Here is a 21,485-nt window from a genome sequence, read left to right as displayed (position 1 = left end):
CGATACATCTGATTTTGAATAATTCCGGCAATTTGTCGGAGTTAACAGCGTCGCGCATCGTTAATTTTTGATACTACAAGAACATGGCGCTTTCTTCAAAAGGATCGTGAAAAATTAATTTGTAATAATTACGAAAATTTTTGAATTTTATAAGAAATCTTAAATGATATATTCCCATAATTGTGTTATGTTTAGAAAAGAAAAACTAAGCTTGATAATCGTTTAATAACATTGAAAAAGGAAATCGTGCGACATTCATTTTTGCAACATCCTGTATCACTCTAGCAGTTGTCGCTCTGCAACAGCGCAACTATTTTGAGGTTATGTACGATCTATAATAATTAGAATTTTAGAGGAATTTTAACATTTTTTCACAAATGTCATCGTTAAATGAAAAACCAGATCACTCACTTTTTATAGAATTATCGAAGTACTTAAAAAATAGTTCAAAAAGTGGTATCACTACTTGTCTGGCACAGCTCAAAACCGATTCCAAGTGCTATAGACAATTTGTTAAAGATGGTGGGCTTAATATTTTAATCAAATTATTACGATCTCAGGATTTAAAAATTTTAAATATGACATTAAGTATATTAGCAAACGCGTGCATGATTTCTGATACAAGAGAGGAGGTAATTTTCTATTCATTTTAAATAATGATCAATTTTCACTTAACAATATTTTACTTTTGCTTATTTGCTTTTTTTTTTATTTATTTACTTTTTTTTTTATAACAGGTTAAAGGGACTAAAATAGGATATTATGTACTTTACATAATACAAAATTTTAAATTGGACAATTCTCTTCACTGTCGTGCTTCTAGATTGATTGGTAATTTATGCGAATGCGGCTGGCATGCTAGATCTTTGTACGAAGCTGGATCTATACAAGCACTTGCTAAATTATTACAATCAAAAACAAATATGCAAACATACCTAATGGTAGTTAGAGCAATAAGGTAAATTATTGTAATAATTTTTATTCTAATATTGTCATTTTATGAAGATGTTATGTATATATATATATATGTTATTTTTTTTTTATAGAAATATTTGGAGCATGCATGAAGGTTGTAGAGAAGACATATTGGAAGCAGGGATCATAAAAAATATTACAGGTTTATTAATCATAGCTAATGAAAAAGCTAATGTAAATACAAAATATTCAGAATTAGTAGAAGTATGTTTAAAAGCCATGTGTGCTTTTCTTATCAGTCTCGATTCTCGCTGTGGAGAACAAATGCAAGGAGAAAAGGATTTGGAGGGATACAAATGCATTGTTGACAATTGCAATAGAAATAATAAAATGGCAATTAAATGTCTTTGTAATCTTAGCCAAATAGCAGAATGTCGTCCTATTTTAGGATGTTCTGGGGCAATAGAAATTTTAATATCTTTAATTAGTAAACATTCAAAATTATCCAAAGAAATACTACTGAGTTTGTGTTTGTTTTGTCGAGAAGCAGTCAATCGTGCAAAAATCAGGGATAATGCTGGTTTAGAACTCATTCTTACACTTTTGAAAAAGATTGAAATTGAAAAGTATCATCCTATGTTATTACATGCTCTCGCACAATTTATATACGACGATCCAAGTATTTCAATAATGATTAAGAATGGATTATTAGATGTGCTAATTATTAAATTAAAGAAAATGGTGGAAAATGTATTGGAAAATAGAAAAGAACAAGAGATATCTAAAAAACGAAAAAGTGATTCACCTTTAGATAAAAAGACGGATTCAAAGTATTATAAATCAATGATAGGACGGTTAGTATTATAATTTATTCTTATAAATTTATTTCTTTTATTAATTACTATATTCTTGTGATTATTCTTTGATATATTAAAAAAATAAATAAATAAACATTTAACTTTCAGATTCAGTGTAGATTATCCTAGAGATGATTGGAGTCCATGTAGTTCTACAAGTCTATTCTCTTCTCCTCCAAGTACACCACCATTGCCATTTTATGATTCTGCAGAAACAGATGAAAATGCAGAAGATAACTACAGTCCTGTTTGCAGTGACACAGAATGGGGAGAGTATGAAGAAGGTATTATTAATTATAGATTTTCTTTAAAAATCCATTATAACGATTAAAATAAAAATCAGAATTGTAACATTAAAATATTTCTCATATATAGAACCTCAAGAAGAAGTAGAATCTTTGAAAAGCTGTAAGTCATTATCAGTTGAAGAGGATGAATCTCATGATTCGGGAACATTTCATAAGATTACTTCCTCTGAATATACAAGCGCTTGGACCTTAGCATTATTAAGCAGATTGAGTCACTTTGCCGAACCCATAGAGAGATTAGCTGATCCAATAACAATTGAACCATTATCTGAATATATTCGATATGCAAAAAATCCTAGGGCTTCTAGGATACTTACCAGAATAGTAAGGTAAATAAAAACGATATAATTCACGTTTGATATTAATTAATAAATAAGATAATAATTGATAATTGATTTTATTTTAGAAATAGCGCCTATTTAGTTCCGTTATTGAAGCAAGGTTTTGTCTTCGAAGCACAAACTTTATATGGCTCAGAACATTATACTCGGCAATTATATGCTTTAGCTGAAACTGGTGGTGCTATTGGAGACCTTACATCGATATTACTTCGTGGTGAAGAATCTCATAAATCAATGATCGCTATATCTATACCTTTTATAATCAAGTCTAAATTTATTTTAAAATCGTTATTAAATAATCATGGCGGTTTACAATTAATATTAAATATATTAAACGATAGAGAACATGCACTGATTGAGAATGCTGTCTGGTCAATTTGCCAGTTGGCAAATACATTGCAAATTCGCCCTGAAGTTATTGATAAGGGCCTAATACCAGACACTGTTACAACTGATTATCCGAAACTTTATGAAAGTCTTCCAAAGCCATCAGTGGTCACGTTTGAATTAGATGATGGTACAACGGTCGATGCATGTCGACAAACATTATGTCAAAAGTCAGATGCTTTTTGTGCAATGCTTGAAGGAAATTTTTCTGAATCTGGAAAGAGACGTGTTAAGTTAAGAAATACATCGAAGGAAGGATTAAATATACTACTTTTGGCTGCTAATGGTGCTGCTTTTGAAAATAGGACTATTGAATCACTTTTAGATGCTGCCTTATTAGCGGATAAATTTCTTATGTCTGATATATCAGATATTTTAACAGAAAGTTCAATAGCTATGCTTAGCTATGAAAATTTCAGTCGAGCATGGAATTGGGCAAGAAACAATTCTTGTTACGAACTTAAAACTTGCTGCGTTAAGAGTTTTCTCTCAGCAAAAATGTCAAAGACTGAAAGAATCCAAGCATTTCGTGAATTTTCTAATAATAATAGTTTTCCTGAATTTTTAGATGAAGTAAAGGAAATTATTAATAGTGGTTTGTGCCAACGCTAATTTAATTAATAATAATTAAGCATAATTGTGATATGATATAGATATATTAATCGTATATATATTATATATTATATATTATAATATAAATATTATATATATATATACATATATATATATATATATATATATATATATATATATATATATATATATATAATTATTGTTCTGTATAATATAATATATAATACAATAATTTTAAACTTGAATACACTTACCATGCACATTATTTAATAATCGTGTGCAGAAAAAAGATAACTGAGGTCATAATGTTAAATGCCTCATCATGTATGATACAATTGTGTACACAACAGAATGGAGAAGGAGAAAATTAGTTATCAATTTAAATTCTTACAATAAGAGAAGGAAGGCTGTAAGTTAAAGAAAAATTGTGAGAGTAAGAAAGAAATCATAAAATAAATTCAATTTTCTTACATTTCTTGGTATATTTAAGAATTTAACATTATAATATATTTACTAAATTTACTAAATCGCACACATTTTTTATAACTTGCAGCATTCTTATTACTTAAATAATAATTTAATTTCTAAATTGTATATACAAATAATATGAGGTTGTAAAAAAATTGTCTTGTCTCTTTTAACCATCTAGTTAATAAAATAATGTAATTAAATATACTAAAATGTAAAAAGTTACCAAAAATGTATAAATCTTCATATTTAATTCGTTGATATTATTTTTGGCTTATCTGCTATCTTTCTGTAAAATTTCTCTGTATTAATTTAAGCTTTATCGGTTTAGACGGTACAGAGATCAAGTGCAATATCAATTTCACTTCATCTTTATTCATGCATTTTATCTTAAAAGTACGAACAAGCTGAAAATATATAATACCTATTATTAATATTTAATAAAATAAGAAGATTTATAATTTAATATTTTCTCAAATTATTTCAAAATATTACCTCAGCCAAAACAAGAGATATTTGAATTTCTGCGAGTTTTCGACCGACACAACTTCTTGCTCCTAAAGCAAATGGTATATTAGCATGAGGATGGACTACATCCTGATAATTACCATTTTCCGTTCGGATCCATCGTTCTGGATAAAATTCATTTGGTCGTGGAAAATTCGTAGCATCTCTACTACTCGAATATAATGACAGTAAAAGTAATTCCTAAGTAAAATAAATATCATTAATTATTATAAACATATGTATACACACACACACGCACACGCATAATAATGATATTGTTTTAAAAGAAATAAATAAACTTTCATTTACCCCTTTAGGGACGAAATAACCACCTATCACGTTATCCTCTGGTAAATATCTCGTGATAAACGGAGCTATTGGATAGAGCCTAAGTGTTTCTTTAATGACTCCTTTTATCAATGAATCACGTAATATTTCCTTCGATGAAAGATTTTTAATTGATTCATACAATTTCTCTTGCAATTTTGGATCACTACCAAGTAAAAATAACATCCACTGAGTGGAGAAAGCCGTCTTAAAATAAAACCAAAATGAAATTGATAAAACAATAAACAATTAAAATATATTTTAAACAATATAAAATCAATCAATCAAATGAATTTGTAGATGATTGATTATTTATAATTAAACGAAAAGAACTACCGTATCTCCAGCAGCTATAATAAAGTCGGTTACTATCCTAACGAGATCATCGTCTCGAATTCCTTCTTCCATCATCGTCTGCAACAGACCATCACCTCCAAGGCGAACCATTTCCGGTACCAATGTTCGAACGATACTTAACGCCGAATCAGCAGATTCAACGAACCTGTTCCAAGAAGGTAATCTCAAGGTTTTCGCTAATTTTGCCGGTAATATTGATAATTCAGCTGTATATTCGAATATCTTATGCAATGTTCTCGCCAAATTCTCTGAATCCCGTGATATATTTGCTTTATGACGGTGCCACGTAGATCCCATTAGAGTCGCCAACATCGCTATTATATATATACATATATATATTATATATATATATATATATATATATATATATATATATATATATATATATATGTAAATATTTATTTTTTATAAAGTAATAATTAAATATCTCGACGAGTATATTATAATCATTATAAAAAAAATTATAAATATATTTACCTTCGATCGACCATTGATAAAGTTGTGTTTCCAATTGTGATAAAATATTATCGTTACTGATTTGACTTGTCCATTTTTCTACTAATCCCTCAGCAGCTTTTTGACATGGACCAACAAACATGTCGGTTGGATCTGACAACAGCATCACCTTATTTAATATTCGCCGAAATTGTAACCACTCTTCTCCGTTCCTATAAATTATATTATAATTTTTATGTTCATTAAATTATACTCTTCTATGTGAATTTGTTATATGCTCATATTAATATTATTTATATAATATATATGGTATAATTTATTAATATTATTATTATAATGTGATAAACTATATTAGTTACCATTATGAAAAAAAAAAAAAAAAAAAAATAGATATATATATATATAACGAAATTATTATTTTTTATTATATCTTACATTTGAATATTATTATATACTAATATAATTTTAAGATATTATGAAAAAATTTCACATACATAAAAAGCAATCCTCGTTGTAAAGATCGTAGCTCGTTATAGAGAACCCATGGTTCAGGAAGAAAATGTTTAGGCATTGGTCCTTCAAGTCGGAAAATCCTTCGATATTCCTGTGGTGAATTAACAAAAATCGCCATTATAGGACCAATACGTTCTCTATAAATTGGTCCTAATTCTTTGTGTCTACGATCAACGTATTCATGAAGCGTCTTAGCGCCACCGGTAGTTAAAAATTCAAAGATGGTACCAAATACCGGAAATCCTTTTGGTTTTGGTGGTTCCCGTAACGTAATATTAGTCGTAGTAGTAGCCGTAGTTACATATTTTCTTTCGTAAGACTCCCCGGGAGTGGATATTTTCATTTCTTTTTTATTTTCCTCGTATTTCTCATGAACGTTACAATTAACGACAATTCTTTTTCTCGATATTGAAACCGTATTAAACAAAGATGGACGAGATCTTTCCAAACTCGACCATAAGGTACGCATTCTCGATAATAAATATATTCTCTCTATTAGAGAGAAGAAGAGAAAAAAAGATATATATATATATATATATATATATATATATATATATATATATATATATATATTGAAAGAGAGAGAGAGAGAGAGAGAAAGAGAGAGAAAGGAAGAGGAGAGAAATAGACGGAGTTATAATACGATAGTTGATGAACGATTAGAATAATTTTTGTCTGAGATAAATTCTTGAATACTTTCGAAGACTTGTGTAACTTCGTCGTGTGAAATTAGAAACGACGATTAAATTCAAACGATCATGTTTTTAACGACGATCACGTTTTCCGACTCTCCTATTTCAATCTTCTTTTTCTTCCTCCTTCTCCTCCTCCTCCTCCACCTCCTCCTCCTCCTCCTTCTCTTCTTCTTCTTCTTCTTCTTCTTCTTCTTTTAATTTAGTTTCAATAACGATTACATACACACGATCGAACGTATCCAATTAATTTCAATTCGATCAATTCAATCAATTAATTCAATTAATTGATTGAATTAATAGAGACAATAATAATTGTTGTTTGTTGTTGTTGTTGTTGTTGTTGCTGTTTGTTCGTGTATGTATGTGTGTGTGTGTGTGTGTGTGTGTGTGTGTGCATGTGTGAGCGCGTGTGTTTTTTTGGTTTCTTTTTCTCTGTCGTCCTTTTCTTTCCTTTTATTTATTTTTTTTCTTTTATCCTCTTTCGTATATAAACTTAAATTATATTAAACGGAATCGGAACACAAGTGCGTAACCGCGCGCGTTAGAAGCTCGCGGCTGAATGTCGAGACCGGAAATCGGACCGGAAAGCGGCGTCAAGCCGTAGACCAATCAGAGCTTCTCTTCTTTGGTTCGCGCCTCGAGATCGAATACCGTTGTTGAACTATGCCGTTATCTAGAAGCCCGTTTACTTTATCCTCAACCCCCTTCCACTATCTTTTTCTTCTTCTTATTCTTCTTCCTCTTCTTCCTCTTCTTCTTCCTCTTCTTCTTCTTCTTCTTCTTCTTCTTCTTCTTCTTCTTCTTCTTCTTCTTATTCATAGACGAAAGAACAACGAAGAATTCTTCTTCTTATTATTCTTATTCTTTTTATTCGATCGACAAACTCTCTTTCTTAACTTTTCTTCTACAAGTTTATAACGCCTGTTCAGACCGTAATTTTATGTTTTCTATTTTGCTAGCTAACAGGACACCTCACCTCGAATGCTTAATGTCGAAGACAACGATGATGACGATGAGGACGACGACGATGACGACGACAATGAGGGGAAGGAGAAGAAGAAGAGGAAAAGGAAGAAGAAGAAGAAGAAGAAGAAGAAGAAGAACGACGACGATGATGACGACGACGTCGTCGACGTCGATGTCGTTATCGTCGATCGACTCCACCCGTCCTCTCCTTTCTTATCGTTCACGCGTCGTTGAACGTCCTGCACATTTATATTTCTTTTTTCTTTTCTTCTCTCCCTTTCTCTCTCTCTCTCTCTACCTCTCTCTCTCTCTCTCTCTCTACCTCTCTCTCTCTCTCTCGTTCGTATTTAAATATAAACGTCGTAACTTTTTCGAACGAATACCTACTCTCTTTCTCTTTTCTCTTTTTCTCTCTGTTTTAGGTTTTTTGTTATCGCGAGAAGAAATATCATTTACGATCTGTTTATATCGAAAAGATTTTCATATTTTTCCCGCCAATTTATTCCTACAGTTATTTCACAATTTTAATCATTTAAATATCGTTTAACGAGCTATCACTAATCTATAGATAAATGTTCACCAACTATGTCCGTTCTTTCAGACACGTTTTACTAAAGTTCTCGATGTGTATATATATATATATATATGTGTGTATATGTATGTATTTATGTATATACACGTGTATGTGTCTGTGTGTGTGGGTGTGGGTGTATATACATGTATATGCGTAGGATACTTTCTCATGCTCGGTTTGTCGCTAACTCGAGAACCCGACGACCGAGACTGCTTGGAGTTTAACAGTTTCGAACATTTTTAAATCTCCTTGCAGAGTCTCTTCAAACTCCAAGAGTGGGGATAATTTAAAGTATAGAAACTTTCGTTACAATCTATTGATAAATAGTTATAAGTTATATTTGATTTGCTTTTAGTTTTTGTTAGATTTTTCAAACAAATTTGTGCCCTCCATCTTCATTTTCATATTCCACTTTCTGTTTTTCTTTTAGAAGAAATTTGAAACTCGCGGTAAACAAAGTCTATACCTATATATATATATGTATATATATGTATATATATATATATGATGATACTATAGATAAGAAGGGTGAAGAAATCTACTTTTAAAGTCTGATAGGATTCACAGACTTTGAACGGTACACGATAATATCCTCTATAAATAATGCAATAGACGTACCAATCGATCTGGAATATCTATTTCTCTTATTTATGCGATACTCGAACGATATTTTGGTGAGATTAAAAATCAACTACCAATGAAATAACATTGAACTCTGCGATTCAACGTTACCAATAAATACTCTAAATTCTTCTATCTCTTTTATTTTTTTTTGTTTTTTTTGTTTGTTTGTTTGTTTATTTGCTTGTTTGTTTTTCTTGCAATAATCAAATTAAATAAAACAAGATATATGCGTTGTGTCAGATAATATTATCCATTGAACGATAAATGGACAACGGTGCATAAAAATAAAATTAACTTTTATTTTCCAAATTACATTATTAATATATATTATAACGTATATTATTAAAAGTATTATTTGTATATATATATATATATATATATATATATATATATATATATATATATATATATATATATATATATACATATTTATATATATACATATATAGATATTATGATCCATGAAAATTGTAAAAACAAAATATTTACAATCTAAAATTCAAATCTTTCCATCTTCTTTTTCTTTTATTACGTTGGAATGAATATAAAGAAGAAGAGTAGTAGTCGCTTAATGCAAATCATCTTTTTTTCATTCGAAATCGTGGTGAACGTGCTTGGTCAAGGACCATTGAAAAATCTACGCTTTTTAAACTGTCCCTGTATAAATATATATATATATATATATATATATAGAACACTTCTTGTATCGTATAACCTTGCATGTTGGCTATTAATTATTGAAATTATCTTATAACATTATAATAAGAAATAGAGACAATAATCGATTGAAAAAATGAAAAGAAGAAAAAATATACGAGATTAGTTTTAATAAATTATAATTATTCATCGAACATTGTGACACTCATTATGATAAGAAATTTTGAACGAATCTGTGTTGTATATGTATATCTTCAAAAAATACACTTTAAATTTCTTGAGTATCGTAAGATGGCGTTTGAAATCTTTTCCGGATGAAATTATTATTTTTCTTATTTAGATGAGAAGGTGACGCCATCTGTTGGACAAATGTAAAAATTTACGCGCGAGCAATGTCGTAGCAAGGTGTGTCCGGTGCCCTAAGAATTTTTATATACCACGAGAATTTTTCACTGATTTTTTAATTACGAGAGAAGTAATAAATCGAGGAAGGAAATATATGACTAATAATAATAGTATAATTCAAATCGATTATATTCTTTTAGAATTATTTTTTTTCATCTATTCTGATTCAATGAGAATTTATTATTTATTATCCATTGATCGCGAACACACATGATGTACCCGATATCGTAGAACGATAGCGACACATCAAAGTATTCAGTAATCAGTAGTTCTGAAACGATTGTACACGAGGAAACAATTTCTACTATAATCATTTAAATTTTTTCATAGAATTTTATTTAATATACTTCTAGTATATACGAAATAGATTATCAAAGTTATTTCGAGATAATGGACACCAATGTTGAATCTTGTTTAGAAGATTGGAACGATTTAGCACGAGATTACAAGGAGTTGGAGGTAAAAGAATTGTAATTGTAATTTTTTTGGAAATATATATATATATATACATATATATATATATATACGTATGTGTGGGTATGTACGTGTGTGCGTGTTAGGCATGTTCTTTATATTCATTCTTTTTCGTCGAGCATTATTATTCGTTATCGAGAGAGGTTAAGTTGTTTATTTCTTTGACGAACTATATGAAAGAACAAATTAAATAATCATTAATAATGTTACAACCAACATGTGAACTTTGAACTGATCGATCTTTCCAGCTTTGTTTTTTTATATCCTTCTTTTCTTTTCTTTGTTAAGAACCAATATTTTTTTATTTTTTATTTTTTATTTTTTATTTTTTAACCATGATCAATTACGACTTAATTATACAATTAATATTTATTTCCTATGTTGTATGATACTTTAATTGTTATGATACTAATTGTTAAAAATTTAGATGACCAATGTTTTAGTGTTAATCAATACAATTGATGTTATAGGCATTAAATAGGGAATACCTTGCTAAATTAGAAGAAGTTAGAGAATTACAAGCAAAATGTGTCAAAGGAATATCTCATCAAAGATACAGAATGGGTATTATTTCAAAATCTCTCAAACAGTAAGTTTCTGATAACAATATCTTCTTTATATATATATATATATATATATATATATATATATATATATATACATGTATATATCTCATGTCTTTTATTTAAAAATAAATTGTTTAGGCTTCAGGCGAGGAATACAAGAATGACGTTAGATAAAGATATGATAAGAAGAGAGTTGCAATTGCATGAAATGGAACAGACTTTACCAAAACCAAATGGTGTCTATCTTCAAATTATACTAGGCAGTGTTAATGTTTCTATACTGAATAAAAATGATAAGTAAGCTTTTATAATTTTAACCCATTATTAATCCATTAATCAAAAAGACTTTTCTATTGATAAATAGAAAAATTTATAAGATATATTTTCCTTCAAAATAAAGTGATTATGAATAAAGATGAAGGTTTTGATAAATTAATGAATCATAAAAAAAAAAGAAAAAAAAAGAAGAAGAATCTAATGATATAAGGATATAATTCATTCATTAATAAATCAATGACCTTTAATTATTTGTATTTAATAAGAAAATAGAATATTTTATATTAACATTTAGTTGTTATAATCAATAACAAATGATTCAATTTTTTGTTTGTTTTCCTTTCAGATTTAAGTACAAAGATGAATATGAAAAGTTTAAATTAATATTATCCGCAATTGGTTTTGTCCTATCTGTTTTAAATCTGTTCACTAATGTAAGGTAAGATATATTGAATTAATTAATTGTCTTTTCGTTATTTATTTTTTTTTCTTTTTTATATAATATTTTAATATTATAAAATTTTTATTTTAGGACTTTGGAACTGAGTCTAATGTTTCTTCTAGTCTGGTATTATTGCACATTAACAATAAGGGAAAGTATTCTTAAAGTAAATGGATCAAGAATTAAAGGTTGGTGGCGGTTTCACCACTTTCTCTCTACCGTAGTATCTGCAGTTTTATTAGTCTGGCCAAATACAGGTGCTTGGTATGCATTTCGAGGTCAATTTATCTGGTTCAATGTATATATTAGTAAGTTTTCTAACCTTTGTAATGACATGTTTTTGATTTTTTTTTCTTTTTCTTTTCTTTTCTTTTTTTTTACAACCGACTTGTGCATTTCTAAGCATTATCAATATTAAAAATTTTTTAGGTATAGTACAATATCTACAATTTCGTTATCAGCATGGTGTTCTTTATCGTTTAAAAGCATTAGGGGAAAGACATAATATGGATATTACTATAGAAGGTTTTCATTCTTGGATGTGGCGAGGATTATCATTTCTCCTTCCGTTTCTATTCGTTGGATACTTTTTCCAACTTTATAACGCGTATACATTATTCATGTTAATATCCCATTCAGAAGCTACTTGGCATGTGTCAGTTCTTAGTGCTATGTTTTTGATATTATTCTTAGGAAATGTCATAACAACTATTATGGTTATTCCACAAAAATTAAGGGAACAGGTAAAGGATCATCTTCCTGGAGTATTTACAAATAAATCTGATCGTAGAAAGGAAATTTCAAAAGATGAAGTTAAATCAGAAAAGAGTGATTAAAAAATGGACAAATAAATATTGGACATTATAAAATTATTATAAATCACAAATGAAAAAGAGATATGTTAATTTGCAAATTAAATGAAATAATATTTGTGTAATCAATAGATGGGGAAAATAAGTCTCGATAAAATAAGTGATGACTTTATCATATCGATTCTTTAGAGATTTTAAATTAATGCATTTTTCTTTTTTTTTTTTTTTTTTCATGAGTTTGTTCCATGATACTTTATACTTTTTAATTCAAAACATTAACAATATTATGAACAAAGTTTCATAATTAGGTCCGTATCTTTTCTTATAAATAAATAAATAATTTTTATAGATAAAAGATATCCTCTGTAAAGGATACTTTTAAAAGATGTACTCTGTAATAGATGTACTCTGTAATTTATTTAGTAAATAGTATGTTTACTTCAGTTATACGCACATGCTTGTCAATTTAATATTGATTGTGCTTGATAAACAAGTATTGTTATGATTTATACAATTCTGTGATTAATTGTTATAAGTATCAAAATATCTGGGACAGTTCGTATATGAGACATATTTGTTTTTAATGTATTTATTATAATGTATGTATATATAAATAAAATTACCAGTGTGACATACACATAAAATTGCTTAAGCATTATGTGCTAAAATCTTTTTTACTTTGTCATTTTGAAATATGAGATTTCATGACAATAAAAATTTATAAAAATGAACATATTGATAATCATTTAATCGTATCAATAATTAGTTCGTACGTTCTACCGATAGATAGAATTGAAGATGTTATATGCATGTCAAAATGTTTTTCATACATCCATGCATCGAGTATTGCCTATCGCTAGGTGCATCTTTTGAAAACTGAACTTATTCATTTTAATTTTCTTTATATTATCAAATATAAATTGCGGACATATAAATAAATAGATTTATCTATTAATAAATTTTAATTTCAATGGTCCTTTAGGTGTATACATTGGGTCAATATAATAATCTAATTTTTTATGATGATATTCTATTTTGTAATATTGCAAGATCTGAAATGAAAAAATTGTTTATATATCTTTACATTGTTATTATTATAAATATTACTCCCTTTAATTATCTAACATATTGATCTTTGAATAATTTACTTTGACAAAATATTATCATTAGATGCAAAATACAAATGGAATGTTTTATACATATTACAATTGAAACGTTTTATATACATTATAATTGGAACGTTTTAATTATATTTATAAAATGTTCTATAGAAAGAGGAAAGAATGAAACAGTCAGGAATCATTTATTGTCCGAGCTCATTCAGCGTAACCGTCAGAAAGTTAACTACTACGATTATCTCGTGACCACGAAGCGTATCATAATAAAATTACCTTTATTCGTATAGTAAGTTTCTCTTTCGATTACTACAAAGTAACGTAGAAATATTACATCTTGTCTTTTTCATTATGAGAAAAAGAAAACACATAAACACACGCACATCCACTTACAAAATACATATAAATTAAAGACTTCAAATTTATATTAATTTAGAACATTTTACTTCTAGATATTTTTTATTTACTTAAATAAGAAAAGAAAGTAATACTTCATACAATATAAACGAAGGATAAATAGTCCATTGTTTCTACAACTTACCTTACTGATTACAATAATCATTTCCAAATCAGCAAATCGTCGTCCTAGGCACATACGTTTACCATAACCAAAAGGAAGTGACGCAAATGCATGTCTTACACCATCATCTTGTAACCATCTCTCAGGAAAAAATTCATTGCTTCGTGGAAAATATTTGTCTAAATTGCTTATAACGTAATGTTGAAAAATAACTTGCACCTAAACACAGACATATATACATATATATATATATATATATAATTAATAGTCAAAAATAATTAAAAATTGTTACTATACAATAATTATAAAAAAGATTTTCTTACTCCTTTAGGTATACGATAACCACTGATTACTGTATCTTTAGTCATACATCGTCCATTTCCAATAACAACGGGATACATCCTAATTAAAAATAAATCAAATATAATATTTATCTCATAATGATGAAATCAAATCAAATGATATATAAAACACAAACCTCAAGGTTTCTTTTATGCAAGCTTTCAAATATTTTAAATTTTCCAAATGCACTGCCTCTATTGGTCTATCTCTTGATGGAAATACATTGGATATTTCTTTATAAGCAATTTCTTGTTTTTCCTGATTTATTGCCAATTGATACAGCACTGATCCCACGGCACTCGAAGTCTATTTTTTAAAAACAATAATCTCAGAAATGTTAAAACAAAAAAAAAAAAAAAGAAAACTAATGACGCCTTTTAATTATTAATATTATTGTACGCTTACAGTATCGATCCCAACCAAAAATAAATCAAGTGCTAAAATGGTAGCCAATTTTGAGTTTCCCTCTAAAGCCAATACTCTTTCCAATAAAGATAATTCTTTATTAAAATCTGATGTATTCTTCCAATTCGTCAATGCAGTATCCGTGTATTTTGATGTAATTCTAATATATATATATATATATATATATACATTGATCTACTTCATTGATCATACTTGTAAATGAATTAAATTATTACATTCCCATTTTCTATATTCTTTCTTTTCAATACAAACCGTACAATAGTATCGAGTGCATTAACATATTTTTTCCATGTAGGTGTATTAAAGATCCTCCAAAAAGGTATTTTCAGTTCCAGAATGCCAACGTTTTTGAAAAATGTAGTCACTGCGTTTATTAATTCCTGTGTTTCGACATTTGCATTGTTATCTAAACAACCTAAACGAACATCTAATGCGACTCTAGCGATAGCTGTTAATTAAAAAAAAAAGAAAAAAATATTTATTAAGTATAATAATATGATAGTATAAGAAACAAAGTATCGATCATCTTTATCATTAATATAACAATATTATTATTATTATTATTATTATATAAAAATAATACGAAATATAATAATAATAATAATAATAATAATAATAATAGTAATAAATATTTTTATTATTATTCCTCCTTTTTATGTTCTACATTTTCTAAATCTTCTTTTAGATAACAAAAAAAGAATAAAAAAAAAAGAAAAAAAAAAAAAAAGAAAAAAAAAAGAAAGTAAATACTTACACTCGAGTGACCATTTATGTATTTCATTTAGAAAATCATCAGGAACTTCGTCATTTATATTCTTAATACTTTCTATTCTAGAAAATAATATCAGAATGAATTAAATAAAATCATGTGAAATTTAAAAAAATCCGAGATGATGGATGAGAGGATTACAAGAATAAAAGGAAAAGAGTGAAAAGAGAAAAGAGAAAGGGAGAAAAGAAATGATTAGAAAAGGGAAAGGCTTGCATTCAGAGTAATACTTAAACCTTAATAGGAATGACCGACTAGCTTCCTCGATTGAACCGACGTACATTTTTGCTGTTCGCGGTTGCAACATTACTTGTTGCACTTTACTACGGAAGTTGTACCAACTCTCTCCGTGACTGACAACAGAAATCAAACGATAAAAACTTGAATTAAGTTGATTTAATTATAAATTATTTAATAAATCAACTTAATACATAAATATATACAAATTATAAATATATCATATAACGATGAAGTTTTATAAATCATAAAACACTTATTTTTTTTTTTTTTTTTTTTTTTTTTTTTTTTTCATTTGAATTTAAATAATTTTGCGCGTGCATTCTACCGTTTGATCGTTATGTAAAACAGGTAATCTATAATTACAAAATATCATTTAAAAAGATATTATTATATTTCGAGTTAGATCGTAATATAAACTCTCTTGCGATATATTACTACTACTAATCAAATTTAAATTATACCGTATCGCTATTTACGGATATGAAAAGTGATATGTACTTTCTAAATATCAAATAGTTTATCATGTTGGTTATGTTTTATCTTTCTTACGTTGGCTGCCATAGGAAAATTGAAATAATACGATTTTTCGTTTGAATTTGATTAATTCGCGCCAATTGAATTTTGCCAAAGAAATTAATTTTAATGATCGACGATCGTTAAAGAAAAGGAAATGTAAATATTAATTTGAAATTGATGATAATTTTTACAAATCTATTTCGAAGAAATTACAATTTTTTTTTATCAAAGAATTTTAATTTAGTTCATTAAGAAAATTTAAATAATTAAGTAATCACTTACACGGCGATGACGCCAGCATTATCTTTGAAAAATTGTTTTCTTAAAACGTGTTTATAATAATTAAGAGAAGGCATGGACGGTCGATGGGGCATTTTATCTTCCTGACGAAAAATTCGTTCTATCTCGTTGGCATCGTAAACGAAAACCATGTCAGGTCTGCCAAGTAAATTTTCAATTTTAACTATGTCACCGTAACGTTCGTATAATCTTTTCGATACCTTGTCCACCGATTGTATTTTAAAATCACCTGTGAAATTAGTTTATTTACAACGTAATCCAAATATAAAGATTAAAACTTTATTCGAAGAAAATACGAGGTTAAAAAAAAAATTGTCTTTCGTACTTAATAAAAAAAAAAAAAAAAAAAAAAAAAAAAAAAAAAAAAAAAAATATATATATATAAAATGAAAAAAATATATTTACCTATGTAAGGAATAAAACGCCATGTATTTCCCAAAATGGGAATTGGTTTTGGTCCGGGTATTTCCGCGTACGCACGACAATTCGACGATAATTCATGTTTATCAATTGCAGCTGTCAAAGTTTCTAAAGTTCTATTAATAATGCGTCTGTCGTTTTTATTATCTTTCGAAAATCTTAAAAAAATGACAGAAGAAGATCTCGAAGAAATGTATATTCTAAAAATCAATGAAAAATTTAATATAACCTCTAATACATTCGAAGGATTGTTGAATAAAAAAATTTGATATATGTATATTTATATTTTCGCGCCTTACTGACAACTTAAAAACGATAAAAGAAAAAGTACAAAAATTACGTTCGATCGACATATCGAGATTCGATAATCGAAAATTTATTAACGGAAAAAAAGATTTATATCCTTAAAATAGAAATACATCAATTTAATCTAAAAAAAAAAAAAAAAAAAAATTAAAGAAAAAGTGAACTACTTTTTAGTGCATTGTGAAATTTTTTTCAAATGATCTATATATATATATATATATAAATACACAGAACTATTATTACATTTGTAAGTATATGTTTTCTATCAATTACGAAGCCATAAATATAATAGTAATTGCTTTTATGAGATCTAATAATAAAACGTAGAAAACTATGATATTAATATCGCCAATTGTTTGAATGTTTTTATAGTATATACTTTTATACTTACCTTAGCGTAGTTAACATCTTTTACAAAGTTAATTAATATTAATATATTCCTCGTTAATTTTTTTTTTTTTATTTTTTTTATGAACACACTCGACACATCGTTTATCTTTCTTTTCTACTTTTTTTTTTCCTTTTTTTTTGCGATAACAATTTAATGGAAAAAAAAAAAAAAAAAAAAAAAAGGAAAAAGCAGAAAGTCGTAACACTGAAGCAAATGCAATTGAGTTCGCAGTAAGTCCTATAGAATTAGAACTCTCTCGAGTCTATCGCGGATAAAATACACAAGCCGACAAAGTAGGAGGAACAAATAGTGGTGGGGGATTATGTTGATTGTTTCGCGAAACATTTTTAGTACACAGGATGTATTCATTTTCATGCATCGAATTAATAAAATGTTACATTTATGAATTATGAATTATGAATTATAAATGGGGGAGGGGAGGTTAGGGGAAATTCAAGGTCATTTATGAATTTTTTTTAAGCAGAAACTATATATATAAAATAATACAAAAATAAACATATATATTACTAACAAAAAATATATAGTTTACATTTAAAAAAAAAAAAAAAAAAAAAAAAAAAAAAAAAAAAAAAAAAAAAAAAAAAAAAAGCTTTATTAAACAAATAAATTGTTTAGGCCAATGATATATATTTATCGTATGATAAAAGTTATTTATTAAAATGTACAATGTTTATTACATCAACGTTTATTAATTATTTAGTTAAACATGGTTTTAAAAAAAATGTAAATTTTTCTTTATTTTTTTATCTATTTTTTTTTTTTTTTTTTTTATGAAGTATCGTACCATTTCGATCTGGTTGGTCCTAATGCTAATAATTTACTTTTATAACTGTTTACGAGTTTATTGAAGTTTGCATCTTCCACGTTGCCCCTCTTGGCAATTTGCTTGGTCTAAAAAAAAAAAAAAAAAGAATAGGAGAGATAAAAATATTCTGCATACGTCGCACAGTAAAAACAAAACAAAATAAAACAAAAATACAAGTATGATGGATACTTACCTTCAACTCTTTCTTTGCCCTTTCTAGTTTTGTTTTTCTACTGTGATCATGTTTCACTGCCTTTTTCTCTTTTTTTATTACTTTACTGTGCAGGATACTTTGATTTTTCAAGTTGAATTTTGATCTAATCTTTGTTTCTCCAGGCTTACTTTTAATGCCTGAGAATGATTTTTTATCATTCGCCAATTCATTCTTGGCTACGACTTTTGTTTCTTCCATTGGATGCTCTTTATTTTGCCCCTGATCTTTATTTCCTGAATAAAGAGGATTTCGTGCTTGACTCTTTTGAATTCTTCTTTGTTTGGCATTCACCATGATACGATTTTCAATGGAAAAGGCAACTATTGGCCTCTAATAAAAATAATATTATTAAATATAACAAGAGATTTTTATTTTAATCAAGATAATACAACTGAAGTTTACCTTGTGAGGAGTAAAAATATTTGGATTATTATTTATAGCTCGTAAAGCTTTAAGAGCATCTTCGTGTTTGGTAAATGTTACGAATCCATATTCTTTAGACTTTCCTATACCATTTGAGTCTATATTTTTTAAATCACGCATAATTCTTGCCTATAAATATATATATATATATATATAAATATTCTATGTGCTTATGTGAATTCTTATTTACTAAAATATATAAATTTAAATGTATACATATGTACCTCTTTAATAATTGCCTTAGAACCAGCATACTTTTTAAAAATTAGCCTAAGTTTAACATCATCTAATGATGCTGGTAAATTTTGAACAACTAGGCGCACCCTTGAAACAAACATGTTCAAATTACGCAATATCTGAGATTTCCAACGTTCAAGTTGTAATCGTTTTGCCATATCTGTAACTGATACGCCTACTGCAGCTGGACTTCCAGCGATTATTACTGAAAATATTTTTAATTAATTTTTACAACACCATTACTAGATTATTTTCTAGATTTTATTCATTATATATATATAATATATATATATATCTACGTACCTCCTTCTTTTATAAGATATAAATTCCTTGAATCTTTCTCTTTTTGACGTTTCAAATTATTTTTATTCGTAATATCATTTTTATGAAGAGCTCTATGTGCTTCTAGAATAGCATCACGTAAACGTAATTCTGTTCCAGCTGATAAGCATTTTTCAGCATCTTCTATATTCTGAAAATTAATCCAAAATTTTATGGATCTATTATGTTATTAATAATTAATTAATTATAATACATACAAAACTATTACCTTGAATTTAACAAAAGCCGTTCCTTTAGAATGTTCTGTTAAAGAGTCTATACAAATAAGAGCATAATAAACTGGACCAAACTGTTCCATATACTTTTTAAGTTCTTCATTTTTCACAGAAAATGGTACATTTTTCAAAAATACAGTTTTTCCTTCGTGAACGTCATTAGATATACATTTTTTATTCTTTGTCATTTTTTCATCTTCATCATTTACTTTTTCTTCCAAGAATTCTTCTGTTATTTCCTCATCCTTTACATCTTGTTTTTCCTCCTCTGATGAATCTTCCATATCCTCTTCATCTTCTTTATCCGAACTATAAATTTGAATGAATAATTTGTAATACATTTTTCCATTTAGTAACATATCTGCATTCATTTATATGAGTGTTAACTATTACTTACACATCCATACTTTCAATTGAATTATTTGATAAGTTTATTTCTTCAATAGGTTCTATTATTGATTTATCATCGTTGTCAGAATCATCTGATTCTTCCTTAATGTTAATATCAACATTATTTACGTCTTTAATATCTTCTGTTGTATTTTTATTAAATTTATGTTTAGGTATTGCCCAATCGACAACAATAGATCTACCTTGAATTGGCTTCAAGTTTGCATAATGTATTGCTTTTGCCGCACTCTGCACGTGATCGAATTGAATGAATCCACATCCAATGGGTTTTCCATCAGGTTTAATTAATAATTTTACTTCTTCGATTTTTCCATACTGACCAAAATATTCCTTTAAATTATTCTCCGTGATCTACAGAGATAAAAGACAAAAAAAACATTAGAAAACAATGTCGTTACATTTTATATATTTAATACTAAAACAAAACTTACTTGAAATGGTAAATTTCTTATTATTATTCTTGCTCTTTTCTTTCGTCTATTTTGTTTATAAATATCTTTATTCTTTAAAGAATTGATATTTCTAGGTGCCATGATTTAGAATAACTAAAAAAAAGCATGTACTTAATGTAAGGTTAGATTAGAATTCGTTCTAATATATTTCAAAAAATTATTCTATATTTTAAATAACTTACACGTTAAAAATATAAAAACACCAGAAAATATTATACGCAAGTTTTAAAAAATGAAATATATGATATTTCGTAAGTTTTTAATCTTATATGTTAATATTCAAGCTGTTCATTAAATATTGTTCAAAACGTGTATGACTTCAGCGACACATATGGACAAAATATGAACTATGAATGTTTTTTTCCAGTGATCCATTTTTTAAATACGACGTCGATATATTATATTTTTTAATTATATATAAATATAATTAAAAAATATTATAATTCATATATAAATTTGCGAATTTAAAGACATTATCTTTAAATTTAATTATATCTTATATATATTTGCCTTTAGAAGT

The 21,485-nt window shown here is 27.3% G+C and overlaps 5 protein-coding genes across 11 annotated transcripts; 2 read left to right on the top strand and 3 right to left on the bottom strand.

Annotated features, from left to right (window-relative positions):
* Positions 1–14: 14 nt before the first annotated feature.
* LOC124431096 (armadillo repeat-containing protein 5) lies at positions 15–3,461 on the top strand. Its single transcript, XM_046978532.1, has 6 exons — positions 15–632; positions 738–958; positions 1,047–1,769; positions 1,881–2,056; positions 2,148–2,409; positions 2,487–3,461. Exons 1-6 carry the CDS (start codon positions 378–380, stop codon positions 3,418–3,420), a joined length of 2,571 nt encoding a protein of 856 aa, XP_046834488.1. The 5' UTR covers positions 15–377; the 3' UTR covers positions 3,421–3,461.
* Positions 2,888–8,429, bottom strand: LOC124431102 (cytochrome P450 315a1, mitochondrial). Of its 5 annotated transcripts, XR_006943910.1 has the most exons (8): positions 8,058–8,369; positions 5,991–6,501; positions 5,518–5,708; positions 5,020–5,354; positions 4,666–4,890; positions 4,345–4,557; positions 4,076–4,256; positions 2,888–3,022 (listed from the first exon to the last, which is right to left on the bottom strand). XR_006943910.1 is itself a non-coding variant. In XM_046978542.1 (7 exons), the coding sequence occupies exons 1-7, from the start codon at positions 8,412–8,414 to the stop codon at positions 4,131–4,133; spliced, it is 1,227 nt and encodes a 408-aa protein (XP_046834498.1). In that variant the 5' UTR covers positions 8,415–8,429; the 3' UTR covers positions 3,894–4,130. The 5 variants fall into 5 exon arrangements, 4 of the variants coding, with proteins under 4 accessions (XP_046834498.1, XP_046834495.1, XP_046834499.1 ...); XM_046978542.1 differs by lacking the exons at positions 2,888–3,022; positions 8,058–8,369 and adding an exon at positions 8,388–8,429 and having other exon boundaries at positions 3,894–4,256; positions 5,991–6,100; XM_046978539.1 differs by lacking the exon at positions 2,888–3,022 and having other exon boundaries at positions 3,894–4,256.
* A 1,744-nt stretch (positions 8,430–10,173) lies between these two features.
* LOC124431104 (transmembrane protein 120 homolog) lies at positions 10,174–13,144 on the top strand. 2 transcript variants are annotated; one of them, XM_046978547.1, is made up of 6 exons: positions 10,174–10,389; positions 10,875–10,993; positions 11,109–11,267; positions 11,593–11,685; positions 11,779–11,996; positions 12,118–13,144. In XM_046978547.1, the coding sequence occupies exons 1-6, from the start codon at positions 10,321–10,323 to the stop codon at positions 12,522–12,524; spliced, it is 1,065 nt and encodes a 354-aa protein (XP_046834503.1). In that variant the 5' UTR covers positions 10,174–10,320; the 3' UTR covers positions 12,525–13,144. The 2 variants fall into 2 exon arrangements, with proteins under 2 accessions (XP_046834503.1, XP_046834505.1); XM_046978549.1 differs by lacking the exon at positions 10,174–10,389 and adding an exon at positions 10,508–10,547.
* LOC124431101 (probable cytochrome P450 301a1, mitochondrial) lies at positions 13,074–18,151 on the bottom strand. The gene is made up of 11 exons (XM_046978538.1): positions 17,846–18,151; positions 17,134–17,348; positions 16,711–16,957; positions 15,909–16,025; positions 15,658–15,734; positions 15,156–15,351; positions 14,883–15,042; positions 14,614–14,783; positions 14,459–14,537; positions 14,157–14,354; positions 13,074–13,552 (listed from the first exon to the last, which is right to left on the bottom strand). Exons 1-11 carry the CDS (start codon positions 17,860–17,862, stop codon positions 13,445–13,447), a joined length of 1,584 nt encoding a protein of 527 aa, XP_046834494.1. The 5' UTR covers positions 17,863–18,151; the 3' UTR covers positions 13,074–13,444.
* Positions 18,152–18,602: 451 nt separating this feature from the next.
* LOC124431098 (RNA-binding protein 28-like) lies at positions 18,603–21,306 on the bottom strand. 2 transcript variants are annotated; one of them, XM_046978535.1, is made up of 9 exons: positions 21,148–21,306; positions 20,945–21,058; positions 20,500–20,864; positions 20,096–20,411; positions 19,849–20,017; positions 19,533–19,750; positions 19,288–19,437; positions 18,865–19,215; positions 18,603–18,757 (listed from the first exon to the last, which is right to left on the bottom strand). In XM_046978535.1, exons 2-9 carry the CDS (start codon positions 21,044–21,046, stop codon positions 18,635–18,637), a joined length of 1,794 nt encoding a protein of 597 aa, XP_046834491.1. In that variant the 5' UTR covers positions 21,047–21,058; positions 21,148–21,306; the 3' UTR covers positions 18,603–18,634. The 2 variants fall into 2 exon arrangements, with proteins under 2 accessions (XP_046834491.1, XP_046834492.1); XM_046978536.1 differs by having other exon boundaries at positions 20,945–21,075; positions 21,148–21,298.
* Between the last annotated feature and the right edge of the window lie 179 nt (positions 21,307–21,485).

Source organism: Vespa crabro, chromosome 20 (assembly GCF_910589235.1).
Source record: "Vespa crabro chromosome 20, iyVesCrab1.2, whole genome shotgun sequence".
Classification (NCBI taxonomy): Eukaryota; Metazoa; Arthropoda; class Insecta; order Hymenoptera; family Vespidae; genus Vespa; species Vespa crabro.
This window is presented reverse-complemented; position numbering and strand designations above follow the sequence as displayed.